At 38.6% G+C, this 27,695-nt stretch overlaps 2 protein-coding genes across 5 annotated transcripts in view; one reads left to right on the top strand and one right to left on the bottom strand.

The window, feature by feature from the left end:
• The first annotated feature begins 5,674 nt into the window (after positions 1–5,674).
• On the top strand, positions 5,675–22,128 carry LOC137237157 (uncharacterized). 2 transcript variants are annotated; one of them, XM_067760472.1, is made up of 7 exons: positions 5,675–6,086; positions 6,149–6,379; positions 6,439–6,576; positions 6,763–6,918; positions 6,993–7,304; positions 21,692–21,835; positions 21,900–22,128. In XM_067760472.1, the coding sequence occupies exons 1-7, from the start codon at positions 5,871–5,873 to the stop codon at positions 22,035–22,037; spliced, it is 1,335 nt and encodes a 444-aa protein (XP_067616573.1). In that variant the 5' UTR covers positions 5,675–5,870; the 3' UTR covers positions 22,038–22,128. The 2 variants fall into 2 exon arrangements, with proteins under 2 accessions (XP_067616573.1, XP_067616574.1); XM_067760473.1 differs by lacking the exons at positions 21,692–21,835; positions 21,900–22,128 and adding an exon at positions 7,483–7,741.
• The window catches only part of LOC137237158 (dachshund homolog dac-1-like), an 88,007-nt gene continuing 82,340 nt past the window's right edge, over positions 22,029–27,695 (bottom strand). For 2 of the 3 annotated variants that reach the window (XR_010948850.1, XR_010948849.1), the window contains exon 4: positions 22,329–22,442. Coding sequence is in view for 1 of the 3 variants with exons in the window: in XM_067760474.1 (XP_067616575.1) it covers positions 22,167–22,172; positions 22,231–22,442 (218 nt within the window). In the remaining 2 variants the exon portion in view is untranslated. Of the gene's footprint in view, positions 22,173–22,230; positions 22,443–27,695 lie in introns of those variants that run through there. The other variant, XM_067760474.1, reaches the window with a different exon arrangement.

The following is a 27,695-nucleotide window of genomic DNA, read 5'->3' as shown; positions in this document are numbered from 1 at the left end:
CGAATTTAGATGAGTTACTTTCGAGGCTGGAAAAAGCAGCCGACAATCACAATATTAAACAATTAGAATGGCCAAAAAATGATATATTTTTCAATAATTTTTCAATTACGAATTTTAAAATCCGCGGAAATGAAATTTTAAAATCATTACAAATAATATTGACGGACCCTGTAGAGACCGTAACAGACAATGAACAGAAACAAAAACTTATGACAATTTATCACGAAGATCCACTGTTAGGAGGCCATTGCGGAACAAAAAGGTTATATGCCAAATTAAGAACTAAATATTACTGGAAAAACATGACACGTGATATAGCGAAATTTGTGAAAAATTGCAATAAATGTCTTTTAAATAAAGTGAGACCAAAAACAAAAGAAAATCTTGTCCTTACTCCAACACCCTGTAAACCATTTGACATAGTGATTATCGATACAATAGGTCCACTTCCAGAATCAAACTATGGTAACAAGTTCGCTGTTACTATGATTTGTGACTTTTCTAAATACCTGGTAACAGTAGCTGTACCAGATAAATCAGCAAAAACTATCGCATGTGCTATTTTTGAAACCTTTATACTAACATATGGTACAATGAGAGCCATTAGATCCGATTTAGGGACGGAATACAAAAATGAATTATTCTCGGAATTAACAAAACTTTTAAAAATTAATCATGATTTCTCAACAGCTTATCACCACGAAACTGTTGGTACTGTTGAAAGAAACCATAGAGTCTTTAACGAATATTTACGTGCATATCTAGATGAAATGTATTCAGATTGGGATACGTATTTGAAGTATTTTACATTTTTACATAATACTACAAGTAGTTCGGTTTTTGATAATAAATTTACTCCTTTCGAATTAATATTTGGCAGAAAATCTACAATGCCACATGAATTACAAAAGGAACAAATCGATCCGATCTATAATGTAGAAAATTATACAAAAGAACTAAAATATAGAATGCAAAAATCTCATAAAATGGCAAGAAATTTGATTAATAAGCATAAAATTAGAAATAAAGAATTATACGATAAAACTGCTAAGCCTTTAGAAATTAAAATTAATGATAGGGTTTTAGTGGAAACAGAACCGAGAAATAAACATAGAAATATATATCAAGGTCCCTACATAATAAAGAATATCGATGGACCAAATGTAAAAATTTTTGATGAAATTAATAAAATTGAAAAAATTGTACACAAAAATCGTATACAAAAAAATTAATTAAATTGATAGCTGAAAATAATCTTTAAATATAAACCTACTTTAAGAACACGCCAATGAAGGCCAAACTAAACAAACTATTAATGTTAATTCTTAATACGGCCTAATGTACAAAATTCATATGTTAAATTGAAATACTTAATAAATATATATTTACTCAATTTAATAATAAGCATATAAATAGTAACGGTTCACTTCAAACTAAAAACATTATTTTTTACATATTTCATTTTCTTATAAATTTATATCTTAACCCTAGTAAAGCCTAAAGAAGAATGTGGCAAGACTGATCACCTTGCCAAATTCTTCTTTTCCAAAGGGGGATGATGTAGCGGCATGTAGTGCCAGCCAACTAAAAACTAAAAATAAAACTAAAAACTAAAATAGCTGGCATCACCCCCAAATGCAACCATGCATGTATGCACTTGGTGTTACTGGGTGAGAGAGTCGAGTGACGGAGAGAATTCTGATTGGCTGAATCTTCCGTTACTCGACTCTATCACGCCACTGCATCATTCGATTTTACCGCTATGCACTTTTGGCATAGCGGCAGGGCCGCTTTGAAGCTTCAGCTTTTTTCCACAGTTTTCAGTTTGAAATGAGCCGGTGAACGCGTCACTTAAGCGCGCATTAAAGACATAAGTGAAGGTAGAAATAAAATATTGAAAATAGTTTGAACTAAAAAAGAAACTACAAGTAAAAGTGGTTTTTTTATAATTGACTAAAGAAAGAAAAGAGTGTGTGTTTAACTAAAGAAACGATAACTAAAGAAATTTTAAATAAAACAAACTAAACCGAAAGAAATTAAAAATAGTTTTATTGCGGGTGTGTGTCGGTGCGCTGGGGGCTGCAAGCCCAAAGTTGAGTGGCATCAGCATGCCACTTTACAGTCAGCTGATCGCTCTCTCACAAGACAGAGTTGCCTATTAAACATTTTGTGTGCTATGTTGGACCAAATGCAGTTATTATACAAAAAGGCCTAATGATTGTTTAAAATTTTGTTGAATTATCCTAAAATTATTATATAAAATTGGAGTTTACAAATAAATGAACTAGAAATTCTTATTCAGTATTTGTTTCTGCCATTTGCACAATGAAAAATTGTTATTCCAAAAGTTGATGTTTGCATAAGCATGCGTGCAAACTGGTCAATGGCAACAGTGCTTTGCTGTAAACAATACACACACAAATATGTTATGTACATGTACACAGACGCACACATTGATTCCTTCGGGCTTGGTGGTTCGGTCAAACGTGTTTCTTACGACAAACGTCCGTACGTACGGCAAACGTCGGTGGGTAATTGCCGCTTTACCGTCGTAACGATAAACAGCTGATTACGTTAGGGATACGACTGCAGCGATACGACAAACGGCCCCAATAACCAAAGAGGATAAATATAATAAGTGCCGTCACTCGTTATTTTTTAGGCATTTACTCGATGTAAACTGTGAGGTAGTCGCTACTTTTTTGGGCGAGATGTTTATAAATGTCTTCTGTACATTTTCATGGGGTATTTGTGTTTATTTTTCCGACTGTATTTAATTAATTATTTAATTCTCTTTCCAAAACACACGTTTGCATAAAGTGACAACACCACATGGATAAATGGGAGCTAATTCAAAAATGTCCATCATAAAACAAAAGTAGCGACTACCTCACAGTTTATATCGAGTAAATGCCTAAAAAATAACGAGTGACGGCTCTTATTATATTTATCCTCTTTGCCAATGACTACAGCTTTATACAGATAATCCTCGTGTATGTTATGTGGATCATATTGTTGTTGCATTTGCATGTTGAATCTCTATCGGTAGCTAGTTCACGTTTCATTGGAACACGATGAATATTTTGTTGATGTTGCTCAAAATCATTGTGAATTCATGCAAGTGAAAAATTTTTCTATTCCTCCATTGCCATACCCATAGTACATGTTTACAAGTATGATATGTACGAGAAGGAAGCAATTCCTTTCTCTTTCAAATACATTGCAGTTTGACATTTCGGTCAGTGTCAAACTATTGTGGAACTCAGTGGAACCTGCGTGGAACATGCGTTTGACACTGAACGAAGGACGCGTAGTTATTCCAGTATTAAGAATAAAAACACGGGTGCTAAGTTTTTCTACCCGTTCAAAAGTTCTCCGCGAAAAACAGTTTGAAACCGAGGTTGACTGCCATAACCCGTCCAAAAATGTGGAAAGAGAAATGAAAAGACGCATTTTGTCCTGTTATCAAAAGTCCAAAGGAGAAAAAGTATTCGAATTATTGGAAGCGAGGCAAAAACGCGTCTATTAATACCTCCCCGGCGGTTTTGGTCGTGTTTTAGCAATCGTCCCCGGTAATAAAATATCACAATTTGTTAATTAAAATTGCCCAAAACATATATATTTTAAAGGGGAATGTAATTAAGTGCTCGCTTGAAAGTAAATAAGGGCATTTCTTTGTAATTTTACGATAAAAATTTTACACAGTTGTCGTTAGCACTTTTCTTGGACCTAAGAAGTACAACAGTGCCAAATAGCATGCACAAGAAAACGAACAAGAACAAGCATTTTATCAGGAGAGCGTGGCTGTGTATGTGCGTGCTCGTACATATCCTACTTGTAGCCCTGTACTATGGTTTTTGCAGAAAAACTTAGCACCCGTGTTTGTATTCTTAATACTGGAATAACTACGTGTCCTCAGATATCCCAATTCAAAACTTTTGTATAATTTTCTGTAGGACCCATATAGGTGCACTACATTTTCGTACTAAATTCGTTCAAAAAATTTACCATCACAGCAACCCATATCTGATATTCCGCTCCTTTTTTTGTTTCCCTGCGTCGCTTCCAACGACAGCAACCCCGGTAATTTTGACACTTCGTTCAGGGTCAAACGCATGTTCCACGCAGGTTCCACTGAGTTCCACAACAGTTTGACACTGATCGAAGTGTCAAACTGCAATGTGTTGGAAAGAGAAAGGAATTGCTTCCTTCTCGTACATATCATACTTGTTTACTGGCACAGTAATATAATTCACTAGGAATTACAAATCTTGAAAAAGCACATGTCAATAATGCCATATATTAAAACTTAACATTTACAAGAAAACATCTTTGTGCTACGGGTTTTTACTTTGTGACATGTGGCAGTTGCTTAGGCACGTCTAAATGTTGCAAGTATATATTACCCTTATACGTTTGATAACCTGGCGATTTAAGAGGCAAATTAAGGGTCCTCTTGCCATCGTTTGGAATTGGATGATTCAATTCCTAAAACCAAAAAAAAAATATATATACTTGTAAACCTGTACTATGACCAAACCCACAATTTTTTACACAGAGTTTCAGTTTTGAAGAACCCTGCTGTAGAGATGAGTCAACCTTATAGTTGAATCATGACTACGGTCGCCGTGCTGCCACCTTGTACGGTTCTGGCATGGTAGAAAATCGCTGAAAGCGCCCAATAAAAATCAAATCATTGTAAACTTTACCAAGTAGCACAAATTTGCACACACACACAAACATCAATAATGGCCATATTACGGAAATCTTAGGGAAATTCAAGGCGAATCTATACCAGGTGGTGTCAAAGCGAATTCAATCAATTCGCCGTGCAGATGAATGTCAAGTTAAAAGAAAATTTCCATAGATTTCGATTAACTGACATTTTGCTGTACAAGAATTTGTATGGAAAATTATCAAGAAGAAGCAATCAGCTGATGGGATAACACCACCTGTAATGAATTCGCCTTGGGGAAATTGAAGTTAAATTTTTAAGCAGACATAAAATGTTATAATTTTTGAATATATAGCATCTAGGACACCTTAATTGCAGTAATTGAAAGAAAATGTTTGCTTATACTCAAGTATTTAATAATTTTTTCTAAATTTATCTTTAATATTGATGCAATGATTGATCCAATGCAACTCTGGTCTTCCTACTGTTCTTTTTTCCACTCCATTCGTGTGCCTATTTTCACGGCCTACTAGTGCCTTCCACTCTATTCGCAACATAACCTCGAATTAAGCCGGAGTCATTGGTGCCGTATGTCGTATCGCAGTATCCGTATCCCTAACGTAATCACCTGTTTAAGCTGGAGACATTGGTGCTTTATCGGTAACCGTATCGGTAACCTTTTAACAGCTGATTCGACCAAGCTTATGAGAATCAATGCAATCGATTATTTGTGCCGCTAAGGTCGTAACCGTATCGTAGCCAACCAATTGGGTTTTGGTTTACCGTCGTAACGATAAACAGCTGATTACGTTAGGGATACGACTACAGCGATACGACATACGGCACCAATGACTCCGGCTTTATCGTTACGACGGTAAACCAAAAACCAATTGGTTGGCTACGATACGGTTACGACCTTAGCGGCACCAATAATCGATTGCATTGATTCTCATAAGGTTGGTCGAATCAGCTGTTAAAAGGTTACCGATACGGTTACCGATAAAGCACCAATGTCTCCAGCTTTAAGCTGCCAAACTATATAGTAAACAATGAATCAAATTTAATCCATTATTGCATATATGCATTATTGGTAAACAAAACTTGTTTGTAAACAAAGCCCAATATATTTACCTATAATAAAACATATGTAAACTTAAGTGAAAACAACATTTGCACAAAACTAAAAGCTCGGAAAATGACGCATTCGAATGGACATTTACAACAAATCAACGAACTAATAAACGCTTGTTTCGTTTCGCAGTTAAAAGAAGATGTAGATGAGGTTACTCCAGAAAGAGAAAATTTTGATGGTTATAGAAAAGCGTTGGAAATGCAGCTACCATTGCTTTTCGATCTGCTGCAACAAAATAAGAATTCCATTTTCGAGTGCAAAGATCAAGAAGGCAATGAGGTAAGTTGTAGATTAACCACATGTTTTTTCATAAAAATGAATAATCTTCTCTTCTTGAGTAGATTTTGGCCAATCTTTTAGTTTTACTATGTGAGATATCTGCTCCCAATACCGTTTATCGAACAGCCAATGAAAGCCTGCAGAGAAATGTAAAAAGAATACTGAAAGAACAAATGCCTGTAGATAAAATTGCAATAAAATTCCTGGTCTTATCGTTGTACCAAGAAAAAATTGGGAAAACTGCATGGAAAAAACAAATAGGGGCATTGCATGGTTTCCTACAATTTCTACATGTAAGCCAAAAATTGAACCTATATTAACTGGTTATAAATAAATATTTTGTATTTGCTAGGAGCAATTTTCCAAGAAAGCATTACCGAAGCAGTGGATTAATTTTTGTCTATCAGTTAGCCTAACAGTGCGTGATAGTCATGAGCCTTTTTGCAAACGAATTGGGATATTACTTTTCAATTTGATTTTGAACTCTAGTGTAAGCGTAAAACATGGTTGGGCAATTTCTGTAGAAAGCTTTCGGCATGTGCGTGGAAGTGATGCCACCGTGGTACTTGAGAATAAACGGCTCGTATATGTTTCACGAAAGCGGCCTTGTTGCGAAAGCTGTCCAGCCCTGGTTCAATGAAATTAAATCAATAGCGTACATATTTATATCTTTTAGGATTTCTTATCTGTGCAACAGCAAAATATACACAGCGTTATATACGATTCAGCATTCAAAGATGTTGATTTCGTGGACTCTGAAGAGGCTGCAACAGATATTTGGGAATGCTTATACAAATGCTTGGACTATTTTAAGGAATTGGATAGCTTTAATGTAACTACATAAATTATTACAAATCCGTAATTATTTATTATCTTTTCCTTTCCTTCATATATTACTCTATGTAGTGGAGCCGTTTGGATGATCTAATGGAGAAAGCGCTAAAAACTGTAACAATGGCACCGAACGATCTTATATCTCTTTGCAATATGCAATATATTAGAAAATGTGCAAGCTATTTTGCAATAAATAAACAAGAGATCGAAGTTCATTGTAATGCAAATTTAAACAATCCAATGGAATTAAAGCGGTGTAGAATTACCTGCGCTACAAATAATTCGTATATCATTTATCGTTGGGCGAAAAATATTTTAAATATGTTTATAGATAATTCCTATAAGCTAATGCACGACAAGGCGATATCGATGCAATTTTTAACGGTTAGTATTGTGTCAAACCAAAAAGTAGTTGTTAGAACACCTTTCTTCTTCTTTGAGCGATAAAGACAACGGTGTTTATTCCAATTATAATTTCTTTTGTATTATTTTTACGAATTCACTTAAAAAAAAATCCGGATTAGGGACAGCCAAATGTAATATATTAAATTGTTCTTTTCAGCCGATAAATAAAAGACAAAAATGCAAGGCGCGATAACCTCCGAAGAAATAACCTCCGATAAGAAAACCGTTTTCCTAGTGGAAAAAACTTATTTCAAAATTTTGATGTTGCTTTGCCCAGGAATTGAACCCAGGATCTTCGGTGCGGTAGGCGGAGCACGGTACTACCACACCAAGGCCGCCGCCATGAAAAACAAAAACTTAAGTTTTTCTTGTTCTACGCGTTTCGGTGTTTTTTTTACATATTCAGTGAGTCTGGTTTATTTTAATAAAACATAAAGCAACCATTCAAAAGTTGTTAATAAACAGCATCAAGAGGGCTTCAAGCAACAATACAGTTTCAACACTTCGCTTACATTTAACATATACAAATTGCATTAACATTTCAAACGTCTGGACAATGGCAATAAAGGTAAAAGAGGACTGCGTCTAGTACATGTGGGTATAAATTCCGATTCTCTGATTTATATAAATGCATCGCTGACGAAATGAAATTACGAGATATTTAAGGCTGCGAACCACCTTAAAAAAGAAAGTAACCGCGGTCTTGAGTATCAGGGGCATAGTCCACATAAAGGAGTCACTCAAGGAACTTCAGAATTCGAACCCCAGAATAGAGTATTTCTTTTCGAGATTAAAGCTCGGGATCGTGTTGTTGTTTTGGCGATAAGGACACTCTCCGTAGACCTTGGGGACTGTTATCGACGTTGATGGTCCTTTTCCGATACGACCACAAGAAACCTTCTAGGCCATAGCGCCCCCCCCCCCCCCTCAACGCCCTAGATCCATGAGAAACTTGGGGTCGCCAGAGCCTCGACTGTTGAAGAAACAGGATTCGCCACGGCTAGGTGAGATCCTCAAATACTGCACTGGACGAGCTCCGAAACTGCAAGTAAATCGGTCTTCTTACGTAGAATATAAATGTATTTCCTTACTTCCCGTTTCTCTTGCTTCGCCTTCATATATAAGAAAATTAAATTGCCATTAACCACCAGCAGTGCGAAGCTCACACCTAAAACTTTCGCTAACTATTACATAATCTATAACAATTCTTCGAATTCCAAAGACTCTTAACGTACGTTGCTGCGCATACTGAGCAGACTTGCCAAGTGTATAAATATCAACCACCTCAACGCGCAAAGCCTGTATAGGTGTATCTCAATAGCTTTTCGAGTCCTCAGATATTATAATATTCATTTCCGAGACCTGGTTTTCTTCAAGCCATGACGATGATCTAGTCAAACTAAACGGTTATCTGCTTTTCAGAGCTGATAGAAGTGGTGATGGTTGTGGTGTTGCTATATATGTTAAGAGCAGTCTGTCCTGTAAATTATAGGGTGATTGTGCCGAATTTGTATTTGTTGATGTTTTTCCAGCGAATGGTGATAAGCTCCTTGTCGGCTGTGCATATAGACCTAATCGCCAAGTTAACTTTGATGGCTTCACTGATTTTCTGCAACCGTTACTTCTTAAATACGAAAACATCATTCATCATTCATCATTTCAACAGCAACGTGCTCGAGTCTAGTCTGAAACTAAGTATGGAATCTCTGAGACTTTTCCCCGATAACGATTCCTTACCAATACACTACAAACACAATCTCTTTGCTGGTAGGCGTTTTCTTTATAAACGACTCCCAAAAAGTCTTTACGACCAGCAGTACGCTATACAATGTGGAAAAATTAATAGAGTGTTTTGTGAGGTGTAAGTGTCAATGAGTTAATGCATGAATGCTTCTTTATTCAAATATTGTCAGCTTATTTATACTAAATTATTCTAAACATATTCTTACATACGTACTTACATACATATTTACCTTAAGCATACATACTTACATACCTACATACAACTCGACACAAAATATGTACCTACACACACATCTGTGTTGAGCTGTGACTTCTGTGGGAAATGCAATGTCAGCAAATTTGCCGGAATGCAAATTTGGTTTGGTCGTGCGTTGTACACACACCTGTACTAAATCGTGTGAATTGCTCTGTCAGCAACAATTAGCAAATGCCCCTTTTGTGTTGATGAAAATTTAGACTCTTTGTTACAGGGTAGCATATTAACTGGTTTACTTATTTGGCATTGAAATTGTTGGCTGTTTACACTACAGCTCCCTTTTTTTCAGAATGCTTATGCATTTGGAGAATGCATGAGCATTCTATTTTTTTTAGTTAAGTATAAATTAATTCTATATTTTGTATTTTATGTTTGTAGGTTGAAAATTTACTTATTCTATTAATTTAAGTCTATTTTTGTGTATTATTATTTTCTTATTATTTATGATATTGCTATTTGCTATGCTACTGGGAAATTTTTGCTTATCATTATTTCCTATTCTAGACGGGATTAAAGTGTAATTATTTTTACTATCGATATTTTCTTAAGGACAACTGTATTTTCTTAATTCCCAAATTGCCGGCTTTTCCATAAGCCTGGTAAAGAATTGGCCTAAGTCAATCTTCGCCTCAACAATTTGATTTTCTATATTTATTTCACTACAAATTTTCTTTCCTTTTTTGAAATATAATTTCGGAGGATCGAAAACGAGCTGGACTAGTATTTTTACTTCACATTATTAAGCGTTTCGTATACTATAGGCTTCTCTTTGTGACTTTTCATCTCTTCCTTTCTATTACTGTTATTACTGGAATTCTTTTTAGTTTGCGATCTTGTCGTGACTTTCATTATTTTACATGCCTGTACTGACATTTCTTTCAAATCATTGATATCTATTCGTGACAGAGCGTCTGCCACGTAATTTTCTTTTCCGGCTATGTACTCCACCCCAAAGCCATACTCCTCCAAATCTAACCTGATTCTAGTTATTTTAGATGAAGGGTTTTTCATTGAGAATAAATATGTTAAAGGTCGATGATCCGTTTTCACTGTGAATTTTCTGCCATAAACATATGGTCTAAAATATATGATAGCCCAATGTATGGCCGCCAATTCTTTTTCGATTGTGGCTTTATTTTATTCGCCTTTTGTAAATGACCTTGAGGCATAGGCAATTTGTAATTGTTTTCCTTCATACTCTTGGCTTAGTACAGCACCGCAAACATAGCTACTTGCGTCAGTTGTAATAAAGAACTCTCTATCAAAATTGGGATATTGTAGGATATTTGGACTAATTAATGCATTTTTTAAGTAGCTAAAAGATTTCTCGCAGTCGTCTGTCCAATTGAAAATTACATTTTTCTTACTAAGCCTTGTTAGAATCCTGGCGTATTCCGCGAAATTTGGTATGAATCTTCTATAATAATTACAAAATGCGACAAATCTTTTTGCTTCATCGGCATTTTTGGGAGTTGGGTAATTTTGAACAATTTTAAATTTATTTGGGTCTGGTAAAATTCCAGTACTTTGTGCATTTATGTCCCAGATAAGTAACTTCTTGACTGAAGAATAAACATTTATCGGGATGTAATTTTAAATTATATTTTCTGCAAGTTGACATTTCTTAAATTTTGTATCATATGTTTTTCGGAGCATCCTAATACGACTAAGTCGTCCATGTATAAAAATGCTTGTGATGGTTTCAGACCTGCGAATGCTAACGTCATCATCCTCTGGAATGAGTTTGGAGGTACTTTGAGGCCATAAGGCAATCTTTTGAAACGATAAGTACGGTTATCTGCTGTAAAGGGTGTGATATCCCTTGACTCTGGGCTGAGTTCTATTTGGTGAAATCCTGACATTAAATCTAGGCATGAGAAATATTTCGCTCTTCCCAATTGATCCAGAATATCATCTATTCTAGGCAAAAGGAATTCATCAGCTGCTAATTTTTTATTTATTTGTCTGAAATCAACAACTAGTCTCCACCTTTTTTCTTCTTTGCCCGGAAGGGATTTTTTAGGTACCAATAAAATAGGGCTGTTGTACTCTGAGGTTGATGGTTCAACCATATCGTCTTGAATTAGTTTATTTACTTGTTTATTTATTTCATTCTTATGTGCTTGAGGTAGTCTATAATTTTGTTTGTAAAAATTGTTGGTCCTGATTGGTTCTGTTTCTAATGAGAATATATCAACGAATTCTGAGCATAATGTGTTGAGTGATTTACTAGCGAATAGTGGGAAATTTTTATTCAATCTTTCTAACTTTTCTTTATTATTAGCTTTAGGGGGAGGTGTATTTTCAATTATTACATAGTCCTCTAAATATTCTGCTTTGATGTCATAATCTTGAATGATTGCATGTTTATCTGTTGTATTTATTATTCTTATAAAAGCTTGATTTGAGTTTACTATCGTGTTGGCTACAAAAATGCCATCAGTAAATTCTTGATGAGGCACTAATAATTCCTTATTGTAACTATTGATATGAACCTGTGTAATTACTTCGGCTCTTGCGGGTATTGTAATGCTATTGATTGTTGGTTTATTTGCCATTTGTATAAATATGTCTTCTGGGTGATCATAAGGTCGTAGTATTAGGCTGCCCCATTTTTATTATAATCTAAAATGCAATTATACTTTTTAATGAAGTCGAGTCCCAAAATTCCATCACATGGGATTGGGAAATCATTTTCTGCTATGTAAAATTTGTGTCGTGTTAAAAGACTATCATCTGCTAGATCTGCTTTTACTGTTCCAAGTGTGCTTGTTATGCCTCGGCCAATACCTTTTAAATCTGCGATCTGTGAGTTATTTATCGTGACATTACTGTCAGTTTGACCCTTCTTTATTATTGAGATATCCGCTCCTGTATCTATCAGGAACGTTGAATTTGACTTATTTACATATCTTTGGAAGATATGTAGCTGCAAGTTGAATGTACATACTTTGTTACCGTTAGAATTTGCTGTTGGAGTGGAGTTTGCTGGTTTTCCTGTTGGTTTATATTACGGAGATTGCTCGTGTTACTCTGATTAGATGATCTTGACTGACCTCCAAAATTCCGTCTTTGGAAATTATTATTTTGTCTATTACTATTATTATTATTATATCTGTTAGTATTACCATAATATCTTCGGTTTTGGTTACCTCGATAATTATTATTTTGGTAGCTTCTTCGGAACTTACCTCGGTAATTACCTTGTGAGCGCGTCAGTCGTAACACTGTATTTGGGTTACCCGTGACTTCAGTACAGCTATTCTTGAATTTTGAAATAGCCTCGTTCATAGATGTGAACGTTCCTGCTTTCATTATCAGTTTAACTCTTTCGTTAGCCGAGTTCTTACACATAGCCCTTACAGCTGATTGTGTGGCATATTTGGTTGCCACATCAGGTGCAAGACCGTCAGATATGTAAGCACCCTCCAACGATTTTGTTAATTTTTCGATTTCGGCAGTGTACTGGTTAGCTGTTTTACTGCGCTGTTGGACGTTTAGGAGTTTTTCCGTCAAAATTTCTACAGATTCACCTTTAATTGCTGAACTCAACTTTTGCTTTATTGCTAGTTTTGAATTTTCAGTGCTCAAAAGGTTTCTAGCTGTTCCCTTGATCTTAGTTTTTATCATGGAGACTGCTATGGTCTGTTGTTGTTGTTGTTGTTGTAGCAGTGCTTCGCCCCACCTAACAGACGCGACCGGTCACAAACTGTCATCAATATCCTCTAACGGGAGTCCAAGGAAACTTGCTGTTTCAACAGGGGTGGACCATAGGGAAAGGGGTGTTAGAGGCGTTGGTTCCACATTACAATTAAAGAGATGGTTGGTGTCATGTGGGGACACATTGCAAGCGGGGCATACATTTTGTATGTCGGGGTTGATTCTGGATAGGTAAGAGTTTAACCTGTTACAGTATCCAGAACGAAGTTGAGCCAGAGTGACACGCGTTTCCCTGGGGAGTATGCGTTCCTCTTCCGCAAGTTTTGGATACTTTACTTTGAGTACTGGGTTCACCGGGCAATTCCCGGCATAAAGGTCCGACGCCTGTTTGTGGAGTTCACCAAGGACCTGCTTGTGTTTTTTCGCTTCATACGGCTGTGTTCTCAGATGCCGTATTTCCTCAAAATGCTTACGGAGATGACTCCTTAAACCCCTAGGCGGTGCTGGCTCGTCAATCAGATGTCTGTTGGGATGCCCAGGTTTCTGGGTATTCAACAGAAACTGTTTGGTCAGCATCTCGTTTCTTTCCCTGATGGGGAGTATTCTCGCCTCATTATGTAGATGGCGTTCTGGGGACATAAGAAGACAGCCCGTGGCAATTCTGAGAGCAGTATTTTGGCAGGCCTGTAGCTTCTTCCAGTGGGTAATTTTTAGGCTTGGCGACCATATGGGTGACGCGTAGCACGTAATCGGCTGGCTAATTGCTTTGTATGTAGTCATGAGCGTTTCTTTATCTTTTCCCCAGGTACTGCCAGCAAGGGATTTGAGGATTTTGTTACGGCTCTGAATTCTCGGAACAATTGCAGCTGCGTGCTCACCAAAATGTAGATCCTGATCAAACGTCACACCCAAGATTTTGGGGTGTAGGACAGTCGGTAGCGTAGAGCCATCGACGTGGATGTTCAAAATGGTCGACATTTGGGACGTCCATGTTGTAAATAAGGTCGCGGAAGATTTAGTCGGTGATAATGCCAGGTTTCGCGAGGCGAAAAAACTGGAGAGATCAGGGAGGTAGCCGTTTATTTTATTGCATAGCTCATCGATCTGTGGGCCTGGGCCTGTGGCCATTACTGTGCAGTCATCGGCGTAGGAAACGATTATGACTCCTTCCGGTGGTGAAGGTAGCTTAGATATGTAGAAATTAAACAGAAGTGGGGATAGGACACCACCCTGTGGCACCCCTTGTTTAATTCTCCTTGGCTTTGATGTTTCGTTTCTAAATAGCACCGATGCCTGCCGACCACCCAGATAATTTGCGGTCCACCTTTTAAGACATGGGGGAAGGGTAGACCCTTCCAGGTCTTGCAGTAACGAGCCGTGGTTGACCGTATCAAAAGCTTTTGATAGGTCTAGCGCTACGAGTACTGTTCTATGGTGGGGGTTTTGATTTAAACCGCAATTTATCTGGGTGCTGATGGCATTTAGCGCGGAGGTAGTGCTATGGAGTTTTCTGAAGCCATGCTGATGGGAGGCTAGTTGCAAATTTGCTTGGAAATAAGGGAGCAAAATGGCTTCGAGCGTCTTTGCTACTGGCGATAGGAGAGATATCGGACGATACGACTCTCCTATGTTAGCTGGTTTACCAGGCTTTAGTAGCGGGACCACCTTGGCCGTTCTCCATTTCTCGGGTATGACAAAGGTGGAAAGAGACAGGTTGAAGACCTGCGCTAAATATTTGAAACCCTCTTTCCCTAGGCTTTTAAGCATCGGCATGGCTATGCCGTCTGGGCCCACTGCTTTGGATGGTTTAGCGCGACCAATGGCGTCCTCAACCTCTTTAGCGGTGATGGTGATTGGTGACGCGCTGAATTTGTGTTTATGTGCGTGTCTGTTGGCCCTCCGTCTAACTTTGTCGACCGTAGAATGCATTATATATTGTCGGCAGAAAGCGCTCGCGCATTTTTTCGCATCCGACAGCACTTTGTCGCCAAAGGCGATGGAAACTTTGTCTTTGTGCTTAGTCGGATTCGATAGGGACTTTACGGTGGACCAAAGTTTACCCACACCGGTAGAGAGGTTACAACCTCTTAGGTGCTCCTCCCATTTCGCCCGCTTGTGTTCATCCACAAGCAATCTGATGCGTTGGTTTATATCCCTTATTTGGGGGTCGCCTGGATCAAGCTGCCTTATAAGGTCACGTTCTCTCGCTAAGTTTGCGGCCTCCGCCGGGAAGTGGGGCCGGATTTCGGGAATTCTCCCGGCGGGAATGAAACGTGCCGAGGCGGATTCAATGACCTTGCGGAAGGCACGCTCCCCTTGGCGGGCATCAGTCGGGATAGGGAGGGCAGCAAAGAGGTTGTAAAGGATTTATATTCTCCCCACTTTCCTTTTTTAAAGTTTATGAAAGTGCGTTTTTCGGTGACGATGAAGTCGGCGAAACAAGTATAGGCAGGTGGTCGGATGCCAATGATACCATCGGCTGCCAGTTGACGCAGTTTACGAGTTCTGCGCTCACGATTGAGATATCTGGCGAACTGTGACAGCTTCCTACCATACGTGTGGGGGCGTCTCCGTTTATAGTGCAGAACGTCGTTTCTTCTATTTGATCCGCCAACATCTCGCCCCTACTGTCCGCCCGCAAATTTGAATGCCATAGATCATGATGGGCATTGAAGTCGCCTAAAATAATGCGATTGTTTCCAGTGAGTAAGGCTCTAATATTAGGGCGGTATCCACCGGGGCAACAGGTGGCAGTGGGGATGTAGATGTTGATGATTTCTAGGTTTGCATCGCCTGACCGGACAGATAGGCCTTGACGTTCTAAGACGTTGTCCCTGCGGTCGATGCCAGGATCAAATATGTGATATTGCACAGAGTGGTGTATTATAAACGCGAGGCCGCCTCCATTTCCGCTCTCGCGATCTTTTCTGTGGACATTATACCCAGAGCAGGTCTGCAATGCAGATCGTGCTGTGAGTTTAGTCTCTTGAATCGCAGCAATGCGGATGTTGTGCCGCTTCATGAAATTGACTATCTCCGTAATCTTCCCAGTTAGTCCATTACAGTTTAACTGCAGAATTCTGAAGTGCATGAGGGTAGACGTCGCCACTCTGGGGGTAAGTGACGGGTGACTACGCCTGGGTTGAGGAAGGCCAGGACGCAATTGCTGTTGTGGCCCTGGGACTGGGCGTCCTTGGGCAAGCATTGGGGTACCCGGATGATTTGGGTTTGCGACCTGGCAACATGGCGCGATGAAACCCGTCGAAGGGTTGCCGTCGCGGAGACCAGAACATCTAGGAAAGTGGCACCACCCGAGGCAGGAGCTGCATTGGGCGGATGTCGCAAACATATATATTCTGTGCTGGCAAACGGTGCAAACGGAGGTAGGGACTAAGAGTCTGTTTCCCTGACCTACACGATTGCTGCCGGAAAAGAGGGGGGGAGAAGACGGGGGCAGGGGCTGTTGCTCAGCATTGCTTCCGACTCTACTACGAAGATTGTAGTTATGAGTGGTAGCAGCTGTTTGAGTTGTTGGCGCCGTAAGGCGCGAGCAGCAGCGGGTACTTGTTGTGGCTTGCTGAGCAGCGGGGCTGCTGGAAGGTAATGGGGGGGGGGGGGGGGGGGGCGCTTAGACGTAGACTACGGGACGCCCTTGGGCGTGAACAGCAAGGAGCCACAAAAGATTTATAAAAGTTACGTGGACGTCGGGTTTTGGGATCAAGCCCAGAACAACCTGTCCGATGCAACCATCCCTTACACGAGACACACTGAACAGAGTATGACCGTCCTAAAAAGATTCTTTTCAGGCAGATGCAGCATAACCATTTCTCAGGACCGGGGTCAGGAGACGGACCCGGATTGGATTCGATACCTTCCCGGAGCAAGAGAATATGGAGCAGTCCTGCTGCAAGGAGCTGCTGGGAGGATGACAATTTGTGGGAGGGACGAAACAAATTAAATGGGGTTACACTGAAATGACAGTCCTTGGTCGGGAAAAATCCCGAGTCGCTCCGGTACATAGAACCGACTGCCTTGGGAAGCGACTGCTATGGTCTCGTGAGTATCCATAATTTGTTCTAGGATATCTAGTGCGTCCAAGAAACTATGTAAGTTCTCATGCTTACCATCAAACTCAGGCAGAATGGACGAAGCCGTTTTTAAGAATTCTACTGTGGTTTGTGCCATTTTGTCTTTTTTGTTTGGTAGTTTGGTGTCTCTATTAAAATTTCTTTTTGTTCCTGTTTTTGTTCTTCTTTTTGTTCTACTTCTGTGCCTCTTCTAAATCGGAGGCTGACTGCAGCAGGAATGTGCTAAAGTCTATTTCTATTTCCTTCTTGGGACTCGTTGGTACTATGAATTCTATATCATATCTTGCCAGTTAGGACATCAATTTGTCTCTAACGCTGGTAAAAATTTGATATGCTTGGTCTTTTCGATTGCCGTCTAGTTTACAATTTAACTGTTGTATTGTTTTTCCTATTTTGTTAAACGCTTCAACTATTATTTTGAGATTCTTTACGGCTGTTTCTGCCTTTACTCTTGTCTTACATTTGTAAGATTTGTCTGCAATCGTTTTTTCTTCTATGAGTAGTTTAACGATATCTTCCCATTTGCCCGTTGGGGATGGTAGATAAAAAAGTTTGTTAAACCTGATCTAAACCATCGGCGCGGCTGGCATATCGCTTTTTTAGGAATTTATTATGGGTTGAGTAGAGCTTCAGAAACAAATTAATGCAACTAACTACACAGATGATTAGAAGCATGACCTTAATAGTATCTAGTGCCTCAGTATGGTCTACTACTTGGACTGAATTTACAACGTTTGCCGTTGGTTTTTCTATTTTCGATTCTTCGCCTCCCATCGTAAAAAAATATGAAAAAAACAATTTTTTTTTGTTTTTTTTCTTTTATTAATTTGTTGTCATTATATTAGTCTGTTATTCCCATAAATTTGACTTCGAACCTATATAATTCTTCAGGTGTTGTTGCTTGTGGGTTTCTTACATTCCATATTGTTGGTTCCCTAGGCATATTAATAAGTTTCCACCATTTTAATTTAATTTTTAAAGTCCCCAAGTGGGCCTTTTACATAAGTTTTAATCTTCCTTGGTCTTTCCATAATTTAGAATCAATAGTTTTACAAAATTTTATTTTATATTTTTTTTTCGACACCCTAATGTTTTTTTATTACTGGTCTTGGTTTTTTATATCCTCTTTTACTATTATTTGAGGCTTCTTTTTGTTTATATTCCTTAACCTCTTTATTTCCTTCTGTAAGTTAATTTTTTCTTCCCTACTTGTACTCAAGTTTATTTTTTCGTATAGCTTTGCTATGGATCTCTTACCATTGGCCTGTTTTCCTCCTCTTTTTCTTTTCAGTTTGACCGGCTTCGGGACTTTGGGTTCCTCAATTTTTTGAATCCTATTTCTCTTTCTATACTTCTCGATTGTTAGTGGCTTAGGGCCTTCCTTGATTTTCTCGGGTTTTTTCTTTTCACCTCCTTGCAAATTTAAATTTAATCTAACTAATTTATCAAAAATGTGGTCAAATTGACTTTGATTTTGTATGCCCTCTTCTGGGAATATAATTCAATAAGTAGGAAAAGAAAAATTGTCAATAGTCAGCCGTTAGGTTGCCGGAATATTGTTATTGTTGGAAATAAATATTAATGTTAATTATTATAATACATATCGCAAAGATGGTTGGCAATTTGGAGCACCGCCTTTTTCTTCAGGGTATCCGTTAATTTCTTCTCAATCCTCTAGCAAATGTTATATTCCACTTCGCTTGCCGCTTCAGGTGAATTCGGAAAAATGGTTGGCAATTTGGAGCACCGCCTTTTTCTTCAGGGTATCCTTTAATTTCTTCTCAATCCTCTAGCAAATGTTATATTCCACTTCCCTTGCCGCATCAGGTGCACTCGGAAAAATGTTTGGTAATTTGGAGCACCGCTTAGTACTGTCGGTTTTTTGTATGATTTGTGTAGTATGTGTATATATATGTAGTGCTTAGGCTGAATAATCAGACAGTATTATTCTTGCCAGAAATGAACTTAGGCTGAAAAATCAGCCACCAGAACATAGGCAGGATCGCCATATACAATGTGGAAAAATGAATAGAGTGTTTTGTGAGGTGTAAGTGTCAATGAGTGAATGCATGAATGCTTCTTTATTCAAATATTGTCAGCTTATTTATACTAAATTATCCTAAACATATTCTTACATACATATTTACCTTAAGCATACATACTTACATACCTACATACAACTCGACACAAAATATGTACCTATACATCTGTTGAGCTGTGATTTCTGTGGGAAATGCAATGTCAGCAAATTTGCCGGAATGCAAATTTGGTTTGGTCGTGCGTTGTACACACACCAGTATTAAATCGTGTGAATTGCTCTGTCAGCAACAATAAGCAAATGCCCTTTTTGTGTTGATGAAGATTTAGATTCTTTTTGTTACAGGGTAGCATATTAACTGGTTTACTTATTTGGTATTGAAATTGTTGGCTGTTTACACTACAACAAATCTAATTTTTCTAAACACTACCTCCTATCCATAACTTATAATTTTTAAACGTCGTGCACACTGTGCTCGTTTACATACCGTGTCTTTAAGACCATAAATTATAAGTGAATTTGCTGGAGTATTGGCGTCCGTCGAGTGGAGAATGATTCGCTCGCTGGCATCGGTTAACGATCAAACTTACTTCAAGACAGCATAAACAAGCTCTTTTAAGACCACGTTCGAACAAAACTTAAGGTGGCGAAGCACAATAAAAATAAATGGTTTGACGGCAGAATAAGGCATTTAGTTCACTTGCGTAACTTGGCTTACTCGTGGTTTAAAAGATACCGAACTGTTGAAATACATATGTTCTTCAAAGCGGCCCAGCTCATTGCCGACAATGCCATAAGATCGGCTAAAGTAGATTTCAACAAAAGGGTTTGGTTGAACTGGCCGGTCCATGAGGACCTCACATAGACTGCATGAGTCCGTAGTGTTACCAGAAGTTTGTTTTAACGACCAAACTGAAAAACCCTATTAAATTTGAAAGAAACTTGGAAAGGCATTGGGATTGGCAACTTCAAAGCCGCTCTCTCAGTCCTCCCTGTCATCGTGTTAATATTGATGCAAGTCCCCTTGAGTTTGTTCGTGTCGATGACTGCGATGTTGGGCAAGCCATACTTTCGGTAAAGTTCAATGCTATAGGGTTAGACGGAATATATGCTAAATTTTTGAAAATCATGTTACCCATGATCCTTCCCCATATAACCTATTTAGTGAACTCTTTCTTAACGACATGTGTCTTTTCAAAATGCTGCAAAGCTGCCAAAGTTATCCAGATTCCCATATACGCTTATTCGTATCCAAAGCGCACTTGATACTTACGCTCTTTTATGGCTGTGAGATTTTGTCTAACTGTGACTATGTGAGTAAAATGATGGGTGTAGTGCAATAACGCCCTCGGGCCTTATTTCCTAAGAGATATAGCGCCCGCTGACAGAACGAAATAACGCGCGCGGGCTTTATTTCTTATTATAAAGGGAAATAAAGCCCGCGGGCGTTATCGCTTTTTTTTTTTTGGAAATAACCCCTATTGTCCCTGTTACCATTTATAACTTTCTATTTACATTTCCATGCTCACATTGGAATAAAATTAAAACAAAAAATAAATTACAATTATATAAACTAAAAAAAATTAAATTATAACAAAAGCAGAAAGAAAAAAAAAAAACAAAATAATGATAATTGTGCTAAATGCTGTTTATTAAATGTTTATGTTAACTAAATATTGTGTTTAATACAGAAATTTGTAATGTTTATAAAATTTTTTCTTTCAAATGCAATTTAACCTTTGAAAACTGTACTGTTTCCTTGATGCTGTTTGTTAATAACTTTTGAATGTTTGTTTTTCGTTTTATGTTTTATCAAAATAAACCAAACTCGCTGATGAAGATGTGAAATAAAGGCATCGAAACGCGTAGGAGAACAAGAAAAAATTTAAATTTTTCCCTTCATTTATCGGGCGAAAAGCTCCACTTGGAAAAATAAGAACAAATAATACTCTGGCCCAAAATTACAGACAGTAAAGTATTATAATTGTTCAGAGTCCGTGGTTTATAGTATTACGTTTCGAATACCAAACGCACAGAATCCTGAACTCTATGTGATTTTATGATTTTCTAAACTAAAAATAATCATAGTTAATAAAAATAAAATAGTCAAAATAAAATCGGTATAAAACTTCGTTGCAGTTTTTTTGACAGACAGCTCATAGAAATTATTTCAAAAAGCTGCAACTAAATGTAAAACCTGTTTCTTTTTTTTTACTATGACTATGCACAAGAACTCCACATGAAAAATCCCGCATTTTCAGAGTTCAGCCGTACGAAGAAAGGCGTCGGACTGCAATGCCAGATGAACCCCGTGTTAAGGTTAGCAACCTCCCCAGGGAAATGCGGGCCACTCTAGATCAGTTTAGATCTAGATACTGTAATAGGTTAAGTTCTCTCACATGACACCAACTATCTTTCAAATCAAAGATAAGGGTGCTATTATCTCTGCGGTCTTACCCTGTTGAAACAACAAGTTTCTTCGCACTTCCGTTAAAAGATATTGATGACAAGCGCAGCTAAAACAAAAAAACTACACAGTTCTTGTTTTTTATTACCCTCTTTTCAAATTGTTCCTTTTCAGGAAATGTTCAAGTGTTATTTGGTCTGTATTACGCCAATTCCATTGCAAATAATCCGTCCACACATGATATCGTTTCTTGACAAGTTTACCGCTGTTTTAATGGAAACCATTGTCACACATAAATGTGATCAAGAAATCGTACAGGTAACTACTACTTGTAGATATTTATACATATATATTGAAATGATAAATCATTGTTACTTTCCAGCTAACCACATCTATTTTGCATACATTCAAGAAGCAGCTGGAACATACCTCAAATTCTCCAGAAACCGCAGACTACCACAAAATATACACAGCGCTTAGTCAATTACTAGAACAAACTCTATTTTTACAAAATAAATAAACTCATTTTAATTTATTGTAAAAGTTTAAGAAATAAAATACATACAATATGTTCAACAAAATACATGTGCAAATACTTGTATAGAATTAATGAGTGAGACGGACCTATAAATAAAGAATCCTTCGTAGTTTAAGTCTAAAAAATTAAATTTTTTTTTAGCAAATTAAGTTGAAACTAGTGCCGTCATACATACCTCATGCGTGGAATCTTCGTGGTTGAATTGCTCAATCACGCAGTCAGCAGCTAAGCCTGTTAATTTTTTCTGAATGCTACGAGCTATGTCATTGGGATGTTTGTTATCATCTTCACCAGCTGAATCGCTGTCGTGTATTGCATCTTCCCTATTTGCTGTTTCTTCGGGCTCATAGCACGTGTAAAGCTCCTTGTGAAATTCAGAACCGGAATCTATAAAATAAGTTTTAACGGCTATAAAACCCAGTTGGTATTTAGATGATTGAATGCGGGTTTGTTGTGACATCGATAATGCGGTAAAAAATTTTCGAGGTGTGTTTATATTTACTACAACGACGCCTAGAACGTGATCAGCTAGCAAAATTTTTCTTCTGCATTTATTGATGTGGATGGTCCTTTGCCGGTGTTAGATAGATAGATAGGTAGATAGATGTTGTGAGGTTAAGCACTGCGACCTATTGGTCTATTGTGCCCTCATTCTCTTTACAACACTTCATCCAAGCCGAGTTCTCTCAGAAAATCCAGAATGGTTCTCGGCTTCAGAGAGTGTATGTGACTATTTTCTAGTTTGGATGATCCTAGGATCCTAAGTCTTCGTCTCTTTTCCTAGTGGAGGGCACAATGGGTGTCTTGTTAGGGTTGATGCTTAGCCCTACCTCAGTACACCATTCTTTCGTTAACCTCAATGCCCTTTGCATTATGTCGCAAAGGGTGCTCTCAAATTTGCCCTTTACAATGATAACAATATCATCCGCGTATCCCTGACATCGGATTCTGTTGTCTGAGAGCCACTGTAGAAGTCCATCTACTACCAGGCTCCACAGCAGGGGTGACAGGACGCCCTTGTGGACATCCTTTCATTGTTTTAATTTCTACTGTACCGTCCCTACTTGAGGTTTCGGCAATCCTCGTACACAATAAGGCGTTTATCCACATACGGATTGGACGTTGTATCTCTCTTCTCTCGAGTACCCGATTCACACGTTCGTGTGTCGTGTTGACGAAAGACCCCTCTATGTCCAAAATTGTGCATAGAGTTATCTCCCCGCACTCGAACGCACTTTGGATTTCTGTGGACAGCTGATACAGTACAGTTTCTGTCGACCTGCCTGTTCTGTATGCATGCTGATCTTTATGTAGTGGCACTCTATTGAAAGCCTTTGATCTAATCTCGTGGTCTACAATCTTCTCCATTGCCTTGAGAGCAAAGGATGTCAGGCTTATAGGCCTAAAGGACTTAGGACTGGAGTAGTCCTTTTTAGCCGACTTAGGTATAAAGACCACTTTTGCTCTTCTCCACACCGTTGGGATGTATGCCAGTGCGAGGCTATCCCTCATAATCCTGACCAGGTGTGGGATCAATTCCTCGCCCTGCTGCAGAAAGGCTGGATATATACCATCCACTCCCGGAGATTTGTAGCTCTGGAAAGACTCTACTGCCCACTTAACTGTGCCAACGTTGAAGAGTTCTTTGGCGAGGTTCCAATCTGTGGGTGTCGGTCTCTCTTCTCGCGCCTCCTCTGTTGAGGTATCCGAGGATGCGTCCGGGAAATGCGCTGCAAGCAGGGCACGTGCTCTTTCTTCCTCAGTCCTTGAGTAGGTTCCATCAGGGAGCTGAATCGATAGTCGTGTCTCCCTTTGGTCCTTGGCTAGGGCTTTGTGAAGCCTTGCCGCCTCTGGAACCTCCGAAATACCCTCGCAAAATTTTCTGAAGCTCTCTCTTTTAGCTTTTCTAATCTCTTTGTTATATGTTGTTAGATTCGCTGTGTATTGCTCCCAGTTTCCCGTGCGCCTCGCTTGGTTGAAGAGTTTGCGCACGGTTTTCCTCATTTCCGAGAGTTTCCTCGACCACCAGGGGGTTTTATTTCCTGGACCCTTGGATTCTCGACAGCTAGAGTTAAACGCTTCAATAATGACACGGTTGAAGTTATTAACTCTGGTCTCTAATTCCATATAACTTGTTCCTCTGTTCCTACTATCTATAATAGAAAGATTTCCCTGTATTATATTCCTGAACGTGTCCCAGTTCGTGTTCCTGGGGTTTCGCCTTGGTGGTCCTTCTTTGGGTAAAGCCCCGATGACGAACTGGATAATAAGATGGTCCGACATTGAGGGTTCAGAGGAAACCCCCCCTCCAGAGACCAGCTCATCAGCCAGATCGTTACCCAGGGTTATGCCAAGGACTTCTTCTCTAGACCTAGTGATGAAGGTTGGTGAATTCCCAACGTTGTATATGCTTAGGTCATTACTAATAATAAATTCAAGAACGTTTGCCGGTGTTAGTTCTTAGTTTTCGCCCTAGATAGTTCGATGTTTTGAACGCTGTGTTAATGTTGTATTTTAAAAAAAAAGTTTGCCAATTTATATATTGATTTTCCAGTATATTTCATAGTCGTCCAGGTATTATTATTTTCCTTTCCATTATTTCTTTTTTGTTCTGCATGCGTCCTTCTAAATATAAGACAAATGGCAACAACAGATCAGAACGAAAATCGACACTGATAATGGCACAACGCCGAAACCGGTTTGTCTCGTAACCAAATTTGACAAAGGATGACGGAAAATCGTTCAAATATACATCGTTTTTGTTGTTGTTGTTACGGAAGCCCCTGAAGATGCCCAGGAGTTTGGCGAGACGAAGGGCAAAAAGTGGAGATATGTTGTTTTTATAATAACCAATTTTCAAAGAAGAATTAAGCCGCCTTAGCCTAGTAAAATATACATAACTCAAATACCGGTTAGCAAATATTTATGAAAAGAAATTTTTTTTCGTTCATGATGCATTAAACCAGACAGGCGAAGTCATTATTACAAAAGGGAGTCGCATTTGACAATACTGTGTTGCTTCTTGACATATCTGCAGCATTTATTTTTACAGTGTTATAAAAAATTTCTACATTAATGCCTGTGCTCTGTATTTCGTTTTGTGGGAGGGTGTTATTTCTTTTTCCTGACTCGTAATGGAAAAGTTTTGGTCAACGTAACTGGATCTTCAGAGTATCCCATTGTCCACAACTAAACAAAAATTCAGAACTTATGGAAATTCATTGATGGCAAAAGAGAAATATGTGGCTTATCAGAACTTTATTTTTAACAGCTCTGGCTGACCCTGACGCTGGAAACGTTTAGACAAACAAGAAATCGCCGTATGATAAAACCCGACAGACACAGCTCCGACTTTCTCTGTCTATCCACCTGCCTCTCCTCTGGCTAACCCTTTTCTTCCTTTCTTATTCTTTCTCCCCTTTGCATATTCTAGTTTACCCTAATCTGCCCATTCAACTTCCCCATCCCTTTCGTTCTTCCGTAACTCTTCCTGCGCTTGCTCTTATCCAAGTCTAACTTTTGCAACTACTCTTCATACTATCCTTATGTATTTACTCATCCTGTTAACCTCTTTTAACTACTTTTTCTCAAACCACATTCAAAAAACAAGAATACCTCATTTTCGTAGTATTTGAAAAATGTCTAGTTTCTTATTTGGAGCTGCGAAAACGAGTTTAATCCCATACAAGATCTACTTTCGCTCTAATGTCCTGCTATAAGTATAATGTTTTTCAATCAGACAAATATCTTTAAACATATTCGTACATTTGTTCTAGAAATAGAGCAATTGGTTGATGACCAGCTCTGTTTGCAGATTTTGTGGCCTGGCCTTTGGTTTAAGCATGTTGTGCTGGCAAGTATAATGCTTCATTCATGTTTGATTTAATATATACAAATATGAATCTCTCTAGGATTTTGAGCAGAAAAGATGTCTAACTAATAGGCCTGTAGACATCGGGTACAGATGACTGGTTCTTCCCGCATTCGGAATGTAGATTACTCGAGCCGTTCTTTAAGATTGCGAATCGTGGATCAGTTGTGTGAAACGCTCAAAGATTATTCTAAGCCATCGTTCCACCCGCCATCTGCAACTTAGGGGAAATCCCATCTAGACCCTGCTATTGCTCGCCCCATATTTGGATTGTAGATGTTGTATTCCGCATCATCTGGGAAGTGTGTTTTAAGTAGCGCCTCAAGGGACTCTTCACTACTGTTTGACCCCGTCGTCGTTTTTTATCTGTCCCTGGACTGTGTATCCCTTAGATAGGACTTTCCTCAGTCTCGCCGTTTCGCTGGAGTATTTTATCTCCACACAGAAACCCTCCATGTAACCCCCTTTGACCTGCTGAGTTGTCCTGCTACATATTTCTGAAATTTGTACCATTGTCTATCCTCTTTGGGGGGTTGCTGATGCAGATATTAGCATGTCTGAGAAGGATGGCCTTTCAAGGACTTTCCATCCATAGCCTGACTTGCGAATGTAGGAACACTACCCCTGTTGGCCACCTGTATACTACTTATAGTATAAAACAAACCTTCTTGATCAACCAACATTTTGAACTCCTCTGGTGGGCCCAGCGTTATGGGCTATGTAGAAGGATGCAAGGATAAGGGACGGTTCTTTTCCACCTCTATTGTGACCACGGTTCACGAGTATAGTTTCCTTACCATGACTGCAGCCCTAATCCTTCTTTCCGTCTTTGCGTAGTAAAAGCTGAATCCACGCGCGCTAAGCCCAGAAAACATTTCTCCAAATGAGACCCATGGCTCCTGTATCAGCGCCATATCAAACTAACCCTCCTCAAGAGTCAGAATGAGATCGCTCGACCCCACTTTACTGTAGACGAGGTTTATGTGTAAGACTCGCAGAGTTATCGAGCTGTTTGTCTTTCCCCAAATTCTCCGCAGCTTCGCTTATGCAATGGATTTTTTCCGCTGATTTCATGTTCTGTAGGTCCGTTTCTACCTCCCTTTCCCGTAGAATTTTACGGTTATTTAAAAGCCTTCCAGCATTATTCAGCTGTCTGTCCACTTTCAAATGCCCAAATTTGGAAAAATTTTATTTATTGTTAAACGTGAGAGTTTTCACTCATTCTACAATTTTTTTTTTTTCAAATTTTATGTTTAGCAACAATTTTGCAGGGACCAACCGATTTTTAGTTAATTGCTCTTAAAACTACATGCGTATTCATGTATTTGAGCACGTGATTCTTAATTGCAAAAAAAAAACGTAAAAAAATTTAAAAATTTAAAAATTTTTTTTCGGCAAAATAAAAAAAAATTCGTTCTAGACAAAGTACTAGAAATCTTATTGACATTTGGTATGTGGGTTTCGTGGCACTCAATCCTAATGAGTAGGTTGAAATAGCGAACAGTAAATTAATTGTTCAAAAGGGGCGTGGTACTGCCCACTTCTTACAAAATAAATTTTTCAACTATTGATTATAAATCCAAAATGGCGTAAGTTGTCAACACAAACACGGCTGATTCCCCTTGTTGCAGGGGGCCTGGGAAAAAAAACTAAATCGATTAAGGTCCAACTTCATTTTTATATACATACTCAGACGTTGTTCTGCCCTAAATTTGGTCTATCTCCATACATTTTAATAAGCTTTTACCGTCTAGTTCTGCCCCCCGACC

The sequence above is a fragment of the Eurosta solidaginis genome, chromosome 1, assembly GCF_040869045.1.
Source record: "Eurosta solidaginis isolate ZX-2024a chromosome 1, ASM4086904v1, whole genome shotgun sequence".
NCBI lineage: Eukaryota > Metazoa > Arthropoda > Insecta > Diptera > Tephritidae > Eurosta > Eurosta solidaginis.
This window is presented reverse-complemented; position numbering and strand designations above follow the sequence as displayed.

Excerpts from the sequence above, each read along its gene's own strand:
- LOC137237157 (XM_067760472.1), top strand. The coding sequence starts at position 5,871 with ATGACGCATTCGAATGGACATTTACAACAAATCAACGAACTAATAAAC. Across the intron at positions 6,577-6,762 it reads ATTTGATTTTGAACTCTAGT|GATTTCTTATCTGTGCAACA; the intron begins GTAAGCGTAAAA and ends TATATCTTTTAG. Across the intron at positions 7,305-21,691 it reads TATCGATGCAATTTTTAACG|GAAATGTTCAAGTGTTATTT; the intron begins GTTAGTATTGTG and ends GTTCCTTTTCAG.